Source organism: Thalassophryne amazonica, chromosome 12, assembly GCF_902500255.1.
Source record: "Thalassophryne amazonica chromosome 12, fThaAma1.1, whole genome shotgun sequence".
Classification (NCBI taxonomy): domain Eukaryota; kingdom Metazoa; phylum Chordata; class Actinopteri; order Batrachoidiformes; family Batrachoididae; genus Thalassophryne; species Thalassophryne amazonica.
This window is the reverse complement of record NC_047114.1, coordinates 29861657-29875335: the sequence shown is the minus strand read 5'-3', so window position 1 is coordinate 29875335 and position 13679 is coordinate 29861657. Positions and strand designations below refer to the sequence as shown.

Here is a 13679-nt window from a genome sequence, read left to right as displayed (position 1 = left end):
CAGGGGCAGATCCAGAATTTTGTAAGGGGGAGAGGTGCTGGATTTACAAATGAGTAAAGCGTGACTAATTTAGAATTTTTAGGTGCCATTTCCTGCATTTTGGCGCATATTTTGCGACAAAATAAACTTTATAACCTAATGATAGCACGGTGGCTTAGTAGGTAGCACTGTTGCCTCACAGCAAGAAGGTCATGGGTTTGTTTCTGTGTGGAGTTTGCATGTTCTCCCCGTGTTTGCGTGGGTTTTCTCCGGGTACTCCGGTTTCTTTCCAGATTTAAAGACATGCAGGTTCGGTGAATTGGGAACTTTGTCTCCCTTGCAAAAGAGATCTTGATCTCAATGGGACTAACCAGGTAAAAAAAAAAAAGTTAAATTAAAAATTAAAACAAGTCATGCAATCCAATGGACATGGCATTGTTTGACCTTTACACAGTCAAAACTATTCCATTTATTAATCTTATTAGCTCGACCAATAATTTGCACCACTTTTTACCAAAATTGCAGCAACTTTAACTTTTGACCCCATCATACTCAAGACCATGTTTTTTTTTTTTTTTTTTTTATTAATTTGAACTTGTATTGTAGAATCTTGAATGTGATGCTAGGAGGTTATGACAAGTCACAGAGACTATTTAAAATGTCTGTGGCTAAAAAAGTGAATACCGTTGCTACACCTTGCTGACTTATGGTCTGGGATAATTGTATCTAACTGAGTCACTTGTTGCTGAGTAGATGGTTCAGAAACAGCATCCGGCTGTTACAGTTGGTACCAGAGGTAAGATGGGGTGAACTTCACTGTGCAGGTAAAACAGACACAAGAGGTGAGTTCCAAAAACATCAGGTGTTTATTGTCCAAACAGTGCTCAATTTCCACAAAAACAACAATAGGGAAAGTTCCAACAAAAATACATTCATAACCCACTTAGGGTGAGTCACGAACCGGAGTGGTGAGGGATCAAACCAAAAGTCAATCTTAAACCATACCATGGGTGTGGCAAAAAGCTGAAGCCAGGAACAAAGATGAGGATATGAAGTCAAAACTGATATACTCTTAACCCACGGGGAAGGTGGTAGGCATGCATGGGAAAATCAGGAGACGACACACAAGAGCCCTAACACACCATGTAATGGACCCACACAGAAGGACAAACGGAGGAGGTATAAATACACAGCCTAAATGGACCACAGATGTTGGTGTTAGGGACATGCACTAACAAAAGAAACCAGAAGAGGGCAGCACTAATCAAGATGTTAATGATGTGCACAAGCAAAAGAAACCACAAGAAGGCAGCCAACCACAAGCATCCACAGAAGACTGAAAATAAAGCATAACCAGAGACATAACCACAAGTGATAACTGATACGCTCTCCAATCTCAGAGGATACAAGCTGATAGAGCAAACTACCCACAAGAAACATTCCTTTTACAGATGGCATTCCAGGAACACGTCAGGGGTATAAATGCACATCAGACTTCCTACACGCAGACCAAACGACGCACATAAGGGTGCTGGACAGACACGCCCACCCAAGACGTGAGGGACAAAAGGCACCTACTGTAACGGGACCAACAAGACAAAGCATACGTGGGATTCCAGACATGACAGCAAACATCTACATTACGGGACTCACAGAACAGAGACAAACAAGGAACTCCAGCCACGACACGCAAGGCAACGGATATATGAACCAACACAGACACCTAACGCGAAGGGGCGTGGCCCAACACTGGCAAGCACCTGACCCACAATGGAGAAAACAAAGCCAAAGGAACCCAGAACAGAACTGACAGAGAGTAACAGGGCATGCCCACAACATTCAGCAGAGATTTTGATTTTTTTGGTCCATGAAAAGGGCGGGTAGCATGGGGGCCCACATTCCCCCAGATCTGCCACTGTTAAGGGTACTAAACAACACTTACAATCCAGTGTCAGGATACTATGACCTCCACAAACGTATGATAGTCATCCCAGGGCAGAGGTCAGTGAAGAGTTGCACAAGAGTTTAAAACATTTAAAAATGTCCGGCCATATTGAAAAATACATCACATTATTTGTCTGATGGTTGGGATTCCAAAAAGGTATAATTTGGATGGAGGTAGGGGGCTTAAACAGCAAAAATGGCAGCAAAGCTCAGTTTCAGTTTGTACAGGGGTAAAACGTTTCTCCAATTTTGACACAAAAGTGAGGCAAATTATTGGTTGAGCTATGTCACAATGTGATCAGATCCGGTCAAAATCAGCCAGATAAAGACATTTAAAGATGGACCGTATTGGTTAATTAAATCCTATTAAACCTGAGTCATCAAATAAGCATACAAGGCAGCTGCTGCTACATGACATCCCCCACAGGCCCACAGTGTTCATTTTAAAAGCACACTGCTCCAAATACACTAGTGCAACAAGTGATCAGTCTCCCTCTGTCTGATAAGTGTGGAGCGGCAAGAGGCGCTCACAGCTGACGTACTGAGAGTTTCAAAAACATATTTTACATCACTTTAAATACATATAAGTTCTGTTTCTGATGGATGCCACATGTGATATAGCCTTCCTCCTGGTCAGTCAGGTCATGATTCTACAAAAATAAACAAGTTTATCCTATTCCTTGTTGTCACGTTTTTATCCTGTTTACATGGGCATATCAAGACAGGTGAGTTAAAAGGGCCCTGTCTCCACTTGAGTTAAGGTCCACTTTTGAATATTGAACATAAGACTTTTTGCATATAATAATAATAATAATAATAATATATTATTATTATATATATATATTATTATATCTGGTGGTGAGCACCAGATATAATAATAATAATAATAATAATAATAATGAATATATTTTTTCAACGTCATTCAGTCAGTATTACTGAGTATCCTACTTTTACTGCTACAATTCCAAGTGGAATTTATGAGATTAAAAAACATCTGTTTACTTAATGAATTAAAATAAATACAAACATTAAGAAAGAGCTTGAGTTGAATGTTTCTTTTTTCTTGATGCATGATGCATTTTTCTTGTTAAAATGACAAGCATATACAATGGATTTACTTTAATATATTGGCACTTGCATTCTGCTCTGTGCACGTGTAATATTAAGGAAAATACAAGTACTACACCGGGACGCTGTATCAGCAGATATTTAATGACTGATTGAAATTGGGGGGGAAAAACCTGATCGTGACATCCCTTGTAGGGATTTAAAAAGGAATAATTTGCACCATGCATTTCATGTTTAGTTATCACGTTCATGTCATAGAATCTAATAGGTCAGTTTCAATCATTCATGAATGATTGAAACTCAGCACCTTGTTTGACCATTACTTTGGAGACCAGGCATTCACCTTGGTCAAAACCAGTTCATTCATTGATCTTGTTAGCTCAACCAATAATTTGTATCACTTTGTTACCAAAAGTAGAGCAACTATAACTTTTGACCCCTGGACCAATTGCCACCATTTTTGCTGTTTTTTTTTTTCTTCTGTTTTTACACCTTAACTCCAGAATATTCAGTCACAGATAGTTCAAACTATGCCTTTTTAAAATCCCTATGATCAGAGAAATGATGTGGTAAACCTTCCAATCTGATTGGAGCATTTTTAAATATTGACCCCTGTGTAGTCCTTTATGGATCCCTACCTGGCTATACCTGCCACCCTGGATGGCGACTGTATATTTTTGCGTAGACCAGGAGTATTGAGGCTGGATTGTAAGGGTCATTTAGTCCCCTTAAGTGACACCGATTAGGTCTAAATTGGGTGCCAGCTCATGGGTCCATCTGAGGGTTGCATGGAGTAAATAAGGCAAAACGTGTGCACTCGACTTTGGGCCATGTTTTTGTTGGTCTGTGGCCCGATCAAATTGTATTGCCACACAATAGCAGTACATCAACACTGCGTCTGAACACACAGCATTTTAAGACAGACATGCACGTGAGCATGTGGGTGTTAGAATTGTATATGATTGGAACCCGTCAGTGACGAGAAAACGTGTATGATAGCTCATGCAGTAACACTGTACCCTGTTCCTCCAGCTTACACAGACACCTGGTGGAACACCTAAATGCTGAAATTGTTCTTCAAACCATTAGTGATGTCAACATGGCTCTGGACTGGATACGGTCCACTTTCCTCTACATTAGGGCACTGAAGAACCCCGCCCACTATGGTCAGAGCTCACAGTACAAAAGCCACACTAAAATATTTCTTTCAGAGCTCACGTAAGAGCCTCTGTCTTTATGTACTGCTCATGTTACCTTCTGTGTGTAGTTGTATAGAGGAATGCAAACTCAACCGTGCCATGTCATCTGGTTCCGTTTTAGGATTCTCTGCTGACTTGGACAGATATGGAATTGAAGGAAAATTGCAAGGTGGGCCATGACGACTGTCCTCCATCTGAAATGTTAGAAGAAAGCACAAGATGCTTTTACTGTATATTTGTGTTCTGAACAACCTGCGTTTGGTTGATTTTTATGTAAAATGTTCCTCTTGTAGAGCTGTGTCTGAAGAACCTCAACTCACTGTCATCCATTGATCTGATCACCATGGATGAAGATATCAACATTAAAACAACAGGTAGTGAGGCAGTCAGAATGCCTATTTTGCTCGTATTTATTTTATTAAATGTACAATGTTTACATTGTGTATTGTCAATTGTGTGTTCCTTCCAGAGGCCGGCAGGTTGATGGCTAGATACTGTGTTGCTTTTGACACTATGAAACAGTTCAGCCAAGTGTCCGGCACAGAGAATCTCTCTGAACTAGTAGGTTAAAACCCCCGCTGACCTGCTTGGTTGGTTGTTTTAGGCTGAGAATAGTTTTCATTTGATTGTTGTATTCTCCACTGTTCAAATACAAAGTGGCTCTGTACAGATTGATCTGCTGTCAAAGAGCCGAGAGTTCAGCGACATTCAGTTGAGAGTGAATGAAAAGAGGACCTTAAACACCTTGAACAGGGATAAGAACAGGATCACCATCAGGTCAGATACCAGAACAAATATGTAGAAAGAGCAGTATCAAAATGAAAGTACTGTATTTTCTGGAGTATAATTCTCACCTTTTTTTCTGTTTCAGCTCTTCAGTTTGAGATTTTTGTGCATTGTTGTTTATTATTGGCATGTGTCCTTTTATTATTAGAGTTTATTTGGTTTAGTACTTTGATTCCTGTGAAAGTCCAATATAATAATCATTATAAAGTTATTATTATTCATGAATGTGATTTTTTGTTGTTGTTGTTGTTATTATTATTATTATTATTATTTTCTTTTGGCTTTTTTGGTATATACGTCACTCCGGAGTATAAGTCGCAGGACCTCCCAAACTAGTAAAAAAATAAAAATGTCACTTGTACTCCGGACAGTAGGGTAATTTTTTGAATCAGTGAGCTATTTCCTGTAGGTAGTTTGCACTGTTACTTAAAGAAGCAACATACATGATAGTGTGCATATATAGACCCTACGCTAACTGTAACCTTTAAATCTGACGCTCATTATTTGAAATGGAAGCACATTCCTGAACCATTCAGTAGGTGCCACTGTTCACCAGGTGGCAACACAGCATGTGATGCATTCCTTTTCATGCATGTTTGTTTTGAATCCTTTGAAAGATGGCTTTTTCAAAGGATTCAAAACGAACTCTGAATATAGACTGATGTGGCAGGAAACTGCCTGAGGATGTAGAATGGAAAGCATTCTGGGGAAACAAGGACTGGAAAGGGAGAGTATTATGGCACTGTTTGTTTTCCTCAAAGACTCTGGGTTAGGAAAAAAATTATTTATTTTTTGTTTTATTTTATTGTGCTTTGTTGTTGTTTAAGATAGGTGTGATACTTTGCTAAGTCCCTCTGCACATGCCTGTACAGTATGTGGCGATATGCACCTAATGTTACCCAAAAGAAAGAGGATTCAAAACATTTCAAAGTAAAGTTTTGAGTTAGCCATTGCTAATTTGCAGTACCAGCAAAAAGATTTGGCGCTATCCCCAGCCACACGTTCTATCTATTCTTTAGTTGTGATTTTACTTTCCCATTCTGGTGTCTATCTCATCTCATCGTCTGATGTTTGGATGTCATTCTATGCAGACTCTAGAAAACAGTGTCTGAAACACAGGTGTTTCAGAAGTTTCAAACATTTGCTGTGTTTTAAGCTAGCTAGCAGTCATTTGCAGTAATGATGAAATGACAAAATGTTTTTTGCAGCATACATAGTCACACATTCTGTCCATTCTTTAATTCCAGTTTTCTTGTTCTGTTGTACATTTCATCTTGAATTTATTCTTGTAAGGGGAATCATGATTCTGCCAATTCTGCAGCTAATATGAGGGGTGGAGTAGTCAAATGTATGGTATATTATACAGGCAAAGTCCTAACCATTACCAAAGCAGATAATTTTGGAATAGAAAGACATTAAGGTTCAAGTAGCAAAATTGTTGTAAATATAATCTTTGTCTGTGTTTTCAGATATCCTATTGAGGGCAAGATTAAAACCACTGAGATGAAAGTGAACTGGTACGTTTACTTGACATTGAAATGAGTAATTTTAAGTCTTGTGAATTTCTTGTGAAATAAATAATTCCATCCATCCATTTTCTGGATGGATGGAATTATTCTTCCGCTTTATCCGGAGTCGGGTTGCGGGGGCAGCAGCTCAAGCAAAGCTGCCCAGACCTCCCGATCCACACACACCTCCTCCAGCTCCTCCGGGGGAACCCCAAGGCGTTCCCAAGCCAGCCGAGAGATGTAGTCCCTCCAGCGTGTCCTGGGTCTTCCCCGGGGCCTCCTCCCAGTGGGACGTGCCCGGAACACCTCTCCAGCGAGGCGTCCAGGGGGCATCCGGAAAAGATGCCCGAGCCACCTCAGCTGACTCCTTTCGACGTGGAGGAGCAGCGGCTCGACTCCGAGCTCCTCCTGAGTGACCAAGCTCCTCACCCTATCTCTAAGGGAGCGCCCTGCCACCCTGCGGAGGAAACTCATCTTGGCTGCTTGTACTCGCAATCTCGTTCTTTCGGTCATGAGCCAAATCTCATGACCATAGGTGAGGATCGGAACGTAGATCGATCGGTAAATCGAGAGCTTTGACCCCCTACTCAGCTCTCTCTTCACCACGACGGTCCGATACAGCGACCGCATCACTGCAGATGCTGCACCGATCCGTCTATCAATCTCACGCTCCATCCGTCCCTCACTCGTGAACAAGACCCCAAGATACTTAAACTCCTCCACTTGAGGCAAGGACACTCCACCGACCTGAAGAGGGCAAAGCACCTTTTTCTGGTCGAGAACCATGGCCTTGGATTTGGAGGTGCTGGTTTTCATCCCGGACGCTTCACACTCCGCTGCAAACCGCCCCAGTGCACGATGAAGGTCCTGATTTGACGAAGCCAACAGAACCACATCGTCCGCAAACAGCAGAGACGAGATTCTGTGGTTCCCAAACCAGACCCCCTCTACACCCTGGCTGCGCCTAGAAATTCTGTCCATAAAAATAATGAACAGAACCGGTGACAAAGGGCAGCCCTGGCGGAGGTCAGCGTGCCCTGGAAACAGGTTTGACTTACTACCGGCAATGCGAACCAAGCTCCTGCTGCGGTCGTACAGGGACCGGATAGCCCTTAGCAAAGGACCCCGGACCCCGTACTCCCGGACCACTCCCCACAGGGTGCGCCGAGGGACACGGTCGAATGCCTCCAGATTTACAAAACACATGTGGACTGGTTGGGCAAACTCCCATGAACCCTCGAGCACCCGATGGAGCTTGTAGAGCTGGTCCAGTGTGCCGCGATCAGGACGAAAACCACACTGCTCCTCCTGAATCCGAGGTTCGACCATCGGTCGAATTCTCCTCTCCAGTACTCTGGAATAGACCTTACTGGGGAGGCTGAGGAGTGTGATCCCCCTATAGTTGGAACACACCCTCCGGTCCCCCTTCTTAAACAGAGGGACCACCACCCCAGTCTGCCAATCCAGAGGCACTGTCCCCGATCGCCACGCGATGTTGCAGATGCGTGTCAGCCAAGACAGCCCCACAACATCCAGAGACTTAAGGTACTCAGGACAGATTTCATCCACCCCAGGAGCCTTGCCACCGAGGAGCTTTCTAACCACCTCGGTGACTTTGGCCTGGGTAATGGATGAGTCCGCCTCCGAGTCCCCAGTCTCTGCTTCCTCTTCGGAAGACGTGACGATGGGATTGAGGAGATCCTCGAAGTACTCCTTCCACCGCCTGACAACATCCCCAGTCAGGGTCAACAGCTCCCCACCCGCACCATAAACAGTGCTGGTGGAGAGCTGCTTCCGCCTCCTGAGGCGTCGGACGGTTTGCCAGAATCTCTTCGAGGCTGGCCGATAGTCCTCCTCCACCTGTCAGCTGCCTCTGGGGGCCCACCTACCAACAAAGATAAGTAGGACTCCTTCTTCAGCTTGATGGCATCCCTTACTTCCGGTGTCCACCACCGGGTTCGGGGATTGCCGCCGCGACAGGCACCAGAGACCTTGCGACCACAGCTACGAGCAGCCGCATCGACAATGGAGGTGGAGAACATGGTCTACTCAGACTCCATGTCTCCAGCCTCCCCCAGGATCTGGGAGAAGCTCTCCCGGAGGTGGGAGTTGAAGACCTCGCTAACAGAGGGTTCCGCCAGTCGTTCCCAGCAGACCCTCACGATACGTTTGGCCTGCCAGGTCTTACCGGCTTCCTACCCTCCCAGTGGATCCAACTCACCACCAGGTGGTGATCAGTCGACAGCTCTGCCCCTCTCTTCAATCGAGTGTCCGAGACACATGGCCGAAGGTCAGATGATACGACTACAAAGTCGATCATCGACCTCCGGCTCAGGGTGTCCAGGGGCCACATGCACTTATGGACACCCTTGTGCTCGAACATGGTGTTCGTGATGGACAAACTGTGACTAGCACAGAAGTCCAACAACTGAACACCACTCGGGTTCAGATCGGGGAGGCCGTGCTTCCCGATCACCCCCCTCCAGGTATGAAATAAATAATTTTTCGTTGAATCTGTACTGTACATGTTGTTGGTTTACTGCTTTGTCTTTAGCTTAATTCAGGCTCAGTTGGGTTCTATCTCAATTCAAGACTTTGGACTTACTCAGGACACTGTGAAAATCTTCAGGAATGGAATGCGCATCAGCAAGTGTACGTAGTGTCAGTTACCACAAAACAGCTTTCTGAATGCAAATATAATATTTGTTAAAGTTATATTAATGTTGGATGTTGGATGGTTTTTCATGGTGAATTTTGTAGCATTGATTGTGTTTTGATCACATTTAGGCCTGTCGGAGTATCTCAGTCAACGATCCAAGGCCGTTTTTTTCTGCTCTGCTCAATTCCTTGGTCCTGGCCAAGTGCTTCAAAGCCAAGCTTTGGGAAAACTCACCCTATGTTTCTAAACAGATTGAGAAGATTGGTATGTTCTGTGCTACGTTAGTCTGTTATATGTAAAATACTGTAGGACTGTTTGAATAATGTCAACATAGACGAAGACCACATCATTTTAGTTATGGTTCCAGTGTTTCTTTCTGTTAGACATACCGATGCATGGTGAATTAATCATTAAATCAGTTATTTTAATTGGATGGAGGTTCAGATGAAATATAAATGGGTTGATTGAATCACTCTGTGTTTCAGGCCTGAGTATGTCAACTGCCATAGTGAACGCTGGACTCAGCACTTTCAGCAAAATAGAGCAAACCAACCCCAGAGAACTAGAGCTGGTCAGTCTCTGCATGGTTGAACACAAGAGCATTTGTGTACAACACTAGCTTTGATGTTTTATTTCAATCATTCATTCATGTTGGTGAATTGAAAACACTGGTTATCAAGTCTACCATGTTTTTTTTTTTTATTGGCCCTCTTAAATATTTATTAAGAATGATCACCTCCAGTCACAGCAGCTTTTTATTGCTGGAAGAACTTTGTTAAACTCCACTATTTCCCTTGACGTTATAATTGACGTATACGTAATTGTATTTGTTCACTCTTGGTTCCTTAAGTTGCTGTAGTTAGTTTAGTTCTGTTTATCACATTTTTTGTTTTATGCTTTGGTCACAGGTTTTGGTTATTATTTACCTTCAAGTGTTTCCTGTCTGGTTATGTTCCTTTAGTTATTTCTTGCATTCTCTGTTTATCATTTATTTTGTGTTGCTTTATTATGCTTTAGTCACAGGTTTTGGTTAGTATTTATCTTTAGTGTTTTCATCCAGTTGTGTTCCTTTTAGTATTTATTGCATTTTCTGTTTATCATTTATTTTGTGTTGTCTGGTCACTGGTTTTAGTTTATGTTATTTATTTTCTGCTCATCAGTTGTTGCATTTATTCTTATACTTTGATCTGGGTCAGTCCGGTTCATGTTTCTATTATAATCTTGGAACCTCTTGTTTCCCACTATGTTGATTAGTCACATCATTTCCCAGTTTTCCCCCTTTTTGTTTTGTTCACATTAATTATTGTCTGTTGACATGACATTTCTTCACCGTTGGTTTTTTTCTGTCAATTATTATCTTGCCCCAGTTTGCTTTGTTTTTGGTCTCACTGCACTCTTTTGCACTTACCTTTGTCTTCCCTGGCCATGCCTCCTTCCACAACCTTCACTAACACCTGCGTCTTGTTCCACTAATTACACCACCAGTTATTTAGGCCCTCACAGTCTCACAGTCCCTCGCCTGATTGTTGAATGTATTTCACTTTCCAGCCCTCACGTCCTGTCTTGATCAGCCTGCTGGTATTTGACCTTGTTTTGCCCTCAACCTCATACTTGTCTTTGCCTCTGAATACCACCACGCCGTATTTTTTGACCCCGGCCTGTTTTTTTGGACCAAGCCTCAGCCTCACGTCTGTCTGTACCTTTGCTTTTGCTGCTGGACCACCTGTGTACCAGTTAAACCTAATTCTAACCGCACCTGCTGTGAGAGTTTGCATTTGTGTCCACCCGGTTTGTGCCACGCCCTGATAGCACCAATGGGCCTCAGGGCCTGTGAAGGGTTTACTTCATATATTTCATCAGTAATGCATGTGTAACTGCAGCACAGTGGCAAAAAGGGTTTGAGCACTTGCTTCCAAAACACAAATAGGGAGTTCCAGGGCACTGGTGCCCCATTCTGTCATTATGTCCACCAGGATGTAATAAAATCATCAGCGTTTATTTATTTGCCTGTCTGTCTGTCTGTCTGTTAGCAGGATTTCTTCAAAACTATTCCATGGATTTTGATGAAACTTTCATCACGGATAAATATTAGGCCATTGAAGACTCCATTATATTTTGGAGGTGATCTGGATTCTGGATCAAGATTTCACTTTATATAGGCTTTTACGGGTTATATCAAAACTACTTCACGGATTCTCACCAGATTTGCACCACAGATAGATATTAGCCCATGGAAGACTCCACTGTATTTTGGATGTGATCCAGATTCTGGATCAGGATTTCAATTTGTATGCTTCACTTTGTTGAATTTTGAGGATTACATCAAACCTACTTCATAGATTTTCACCAAATTTTCACCACACATTGGCATTAGGCCTTGGAAGACCATTAAATTTTGGAGGTGATCCGGATTCTGATCAGGATTTCACTTTGTAGACTTTTAAGGATTACGTCAGATGGTTCACAGCCCGGGCACAGCCTGTTCTCACTGCTGCCCTCAGGAAAGAAGTACCAGTCCATCAAGGCCCGCACATCCAGACTCAGCAACATGTTCTACCCAAGTGCAATACGAGTATTGAATGCACATTAGCCTTCAGTCTGCACCATTCATTGCATTTATTTTTTATAAAGGTGAATGCAATGAATAGCACAGACTTCTATTTATATACACCTACTGGCTCCCTTGTAAATATATGTATATATTCTTATTTGTCTTTTTATATTTATATTTTTATATTTACTTTTACACCTTTGCTCTACGGGAATTGTCTTTTAATTTAGTTGTACCTTGTGTATAATGACAATAAAAAGCAATCTATTCTATTCTATTCTGTTCTATTCTATTCTGAAACTACTTCATAGATACGACATCACGATGTAAAACCAATATCAGGAAGACACTAGTTGTTTCATCTTGTGAATTAACTATCAGATTGCAACATCTTGATGAGTTGGACCATTCTGAATCAGTATGCAGTTATTGCATTGTGTTGTGGAATTCGGATCCAGTTAAAATCCGAGTCATGATGTCAATCACGTATGTTCTATTTTGAGTCCTCGTCAACCCTTGGTGGACTTCAAAAATCTTGGATTGCTTGGATTGCTCTTGTTTCCAACTTTTGTATTTATTTATTTATTTATTTTTATTCTTTTTACTTTTTATTCACTGTTATTAACTGTTTATGTCTTGTTCTGTATCTCTGTATGGGTCATGGTTTCTGAGAAGTCCAAGACAAAGTTCCCCACGGGGACATTAAAGTATCTATATATAGATCGATAGATCGATAGATCGATAGATAGATAGATCGATAGATAGATAGATAGATAGATAGATAGATAGATAGATAGATAGATAGATAGATAGCTACATCAGGAACAGAATCCAGAGTAAGACTTATGCCAAATCAGCATAGATCCACACCAGATCTGCTGTAGTGACCCTGATTAAAAATGGGACCCACCAAAAGAAAGACTGATGAATAGTGAATGTGTAATAACCCATTGTGCTAACAGTAAAATACATCTCTTTGGCTTCTCTCTTGTTTTCGCTAGGGGTCGCTACAGCAGATCTGCAGTGTATCCGCATGTTGATTTGGTACACGTTGTATGTCAGTTGTCCTTCCTGACACAATGCCACATTACATGGAAATTGAGAGGGTGACTAGAACTGGGAACCTTCTGCACTGAAAACAAGCACACTTAATCATTTGGCCACCACTCCTGCCTCACTGTGCTCACCGTAAAGATGTTTAATTTTATGTTAATGGAATGTTCCTGTATTTTTGAGATAGTATTTTGAGAACAGCTGTTTCTAACATTTGCTCACAACAGCACTATTTCCTTTCGGCAGATTCTTAACAGACATCCACCATTTGGAAACCAAATCAGAGAATCTGTTATACACCTCCCAAAGTATGAAGTTACTCTGGAGCAGGTAAAACGAGCTTCACAAATTCATCAAAGTGGGACCTTGAAACTGATTATTTACTTTTTTTTTTTTTGTATATACTGCACTTGATAAAGCCTTGTGTAAAGTTGCTGCTGTGTTTTGTAGCTTCCGAGGTATAGTTGTGCTGCTGCAGAGATTGTGGTGAAGGTTACCCTGAAGAACCAAGCACAGCTGCTGTCCCAGGAGAACAGCTCCCGACCACCACTATGTGACGCTAATCATCGAGACTCTGACAACACCGTTGTCTTCTTGCAGAAACTCTCGTGAGAGAATTGAAAAAATGTTTCTGTATTTTCATTTGTGGGCTTTGTTTCACTTCACCCTCTTTATCTTTCCAAATCAGGAAGCAAACCCCTCTGTACTTGGTAGAAGGTGTTGAGCTGAGAATCATTTGGGTGATTTCAACAGGGATCCTTTGTTTTGCAGAGACTCTGTGCTGTTGAAGTGTGGGCAGCTGGTCAAAGAAGCTCGAGGTTGCAAGGCCTTGACAGGAGAGGAGATCAGTGTCAATCTCATCAGTTCAGAATACGGTAAAACAACCAACTAATTAAATGGTGTTATAATGTTTGGAGAAGCCCCAGGCAGAA

The 13679-nt window shown here is 42.1% G+C and overlaps 1 protein-coding gene across 1 annotated transcript in view; it reads left to right on the top strand.

Moving 5' to 3' along the window:
- Positions 1-13679, top strand: part of hfm1 (helicase for meiosis 1) — a 64907-nt gene that overhangs the window by 26919 nt on the left and 24309 nt on the right. Inside the window, exons 17-23 of the mRNA XM_034182539.1 lie at positions 4024-4157; positions 4312-4359; positions 4484-4564; positions 4660-4751; positions 4861-4967; positions 6446-6493; positions 9039-9136. Of these exons, the coding sequence (XP_034038430.1) occupies positions 4024-4157; positions 4312-4359; positions 4484-4564; positions 4660-4751; positions 4861-4967; positions 6446-6493; positions 9039-9136 (608 nt within the window). The remainder of the gene's footprint in view (positions 1-4023; positions 4158-4311; positions 4360-4483; positions 4565-4659; positions 4752-4860; positions 4968-6445; positions 6494-9038; positions 9137-13679) is intronic.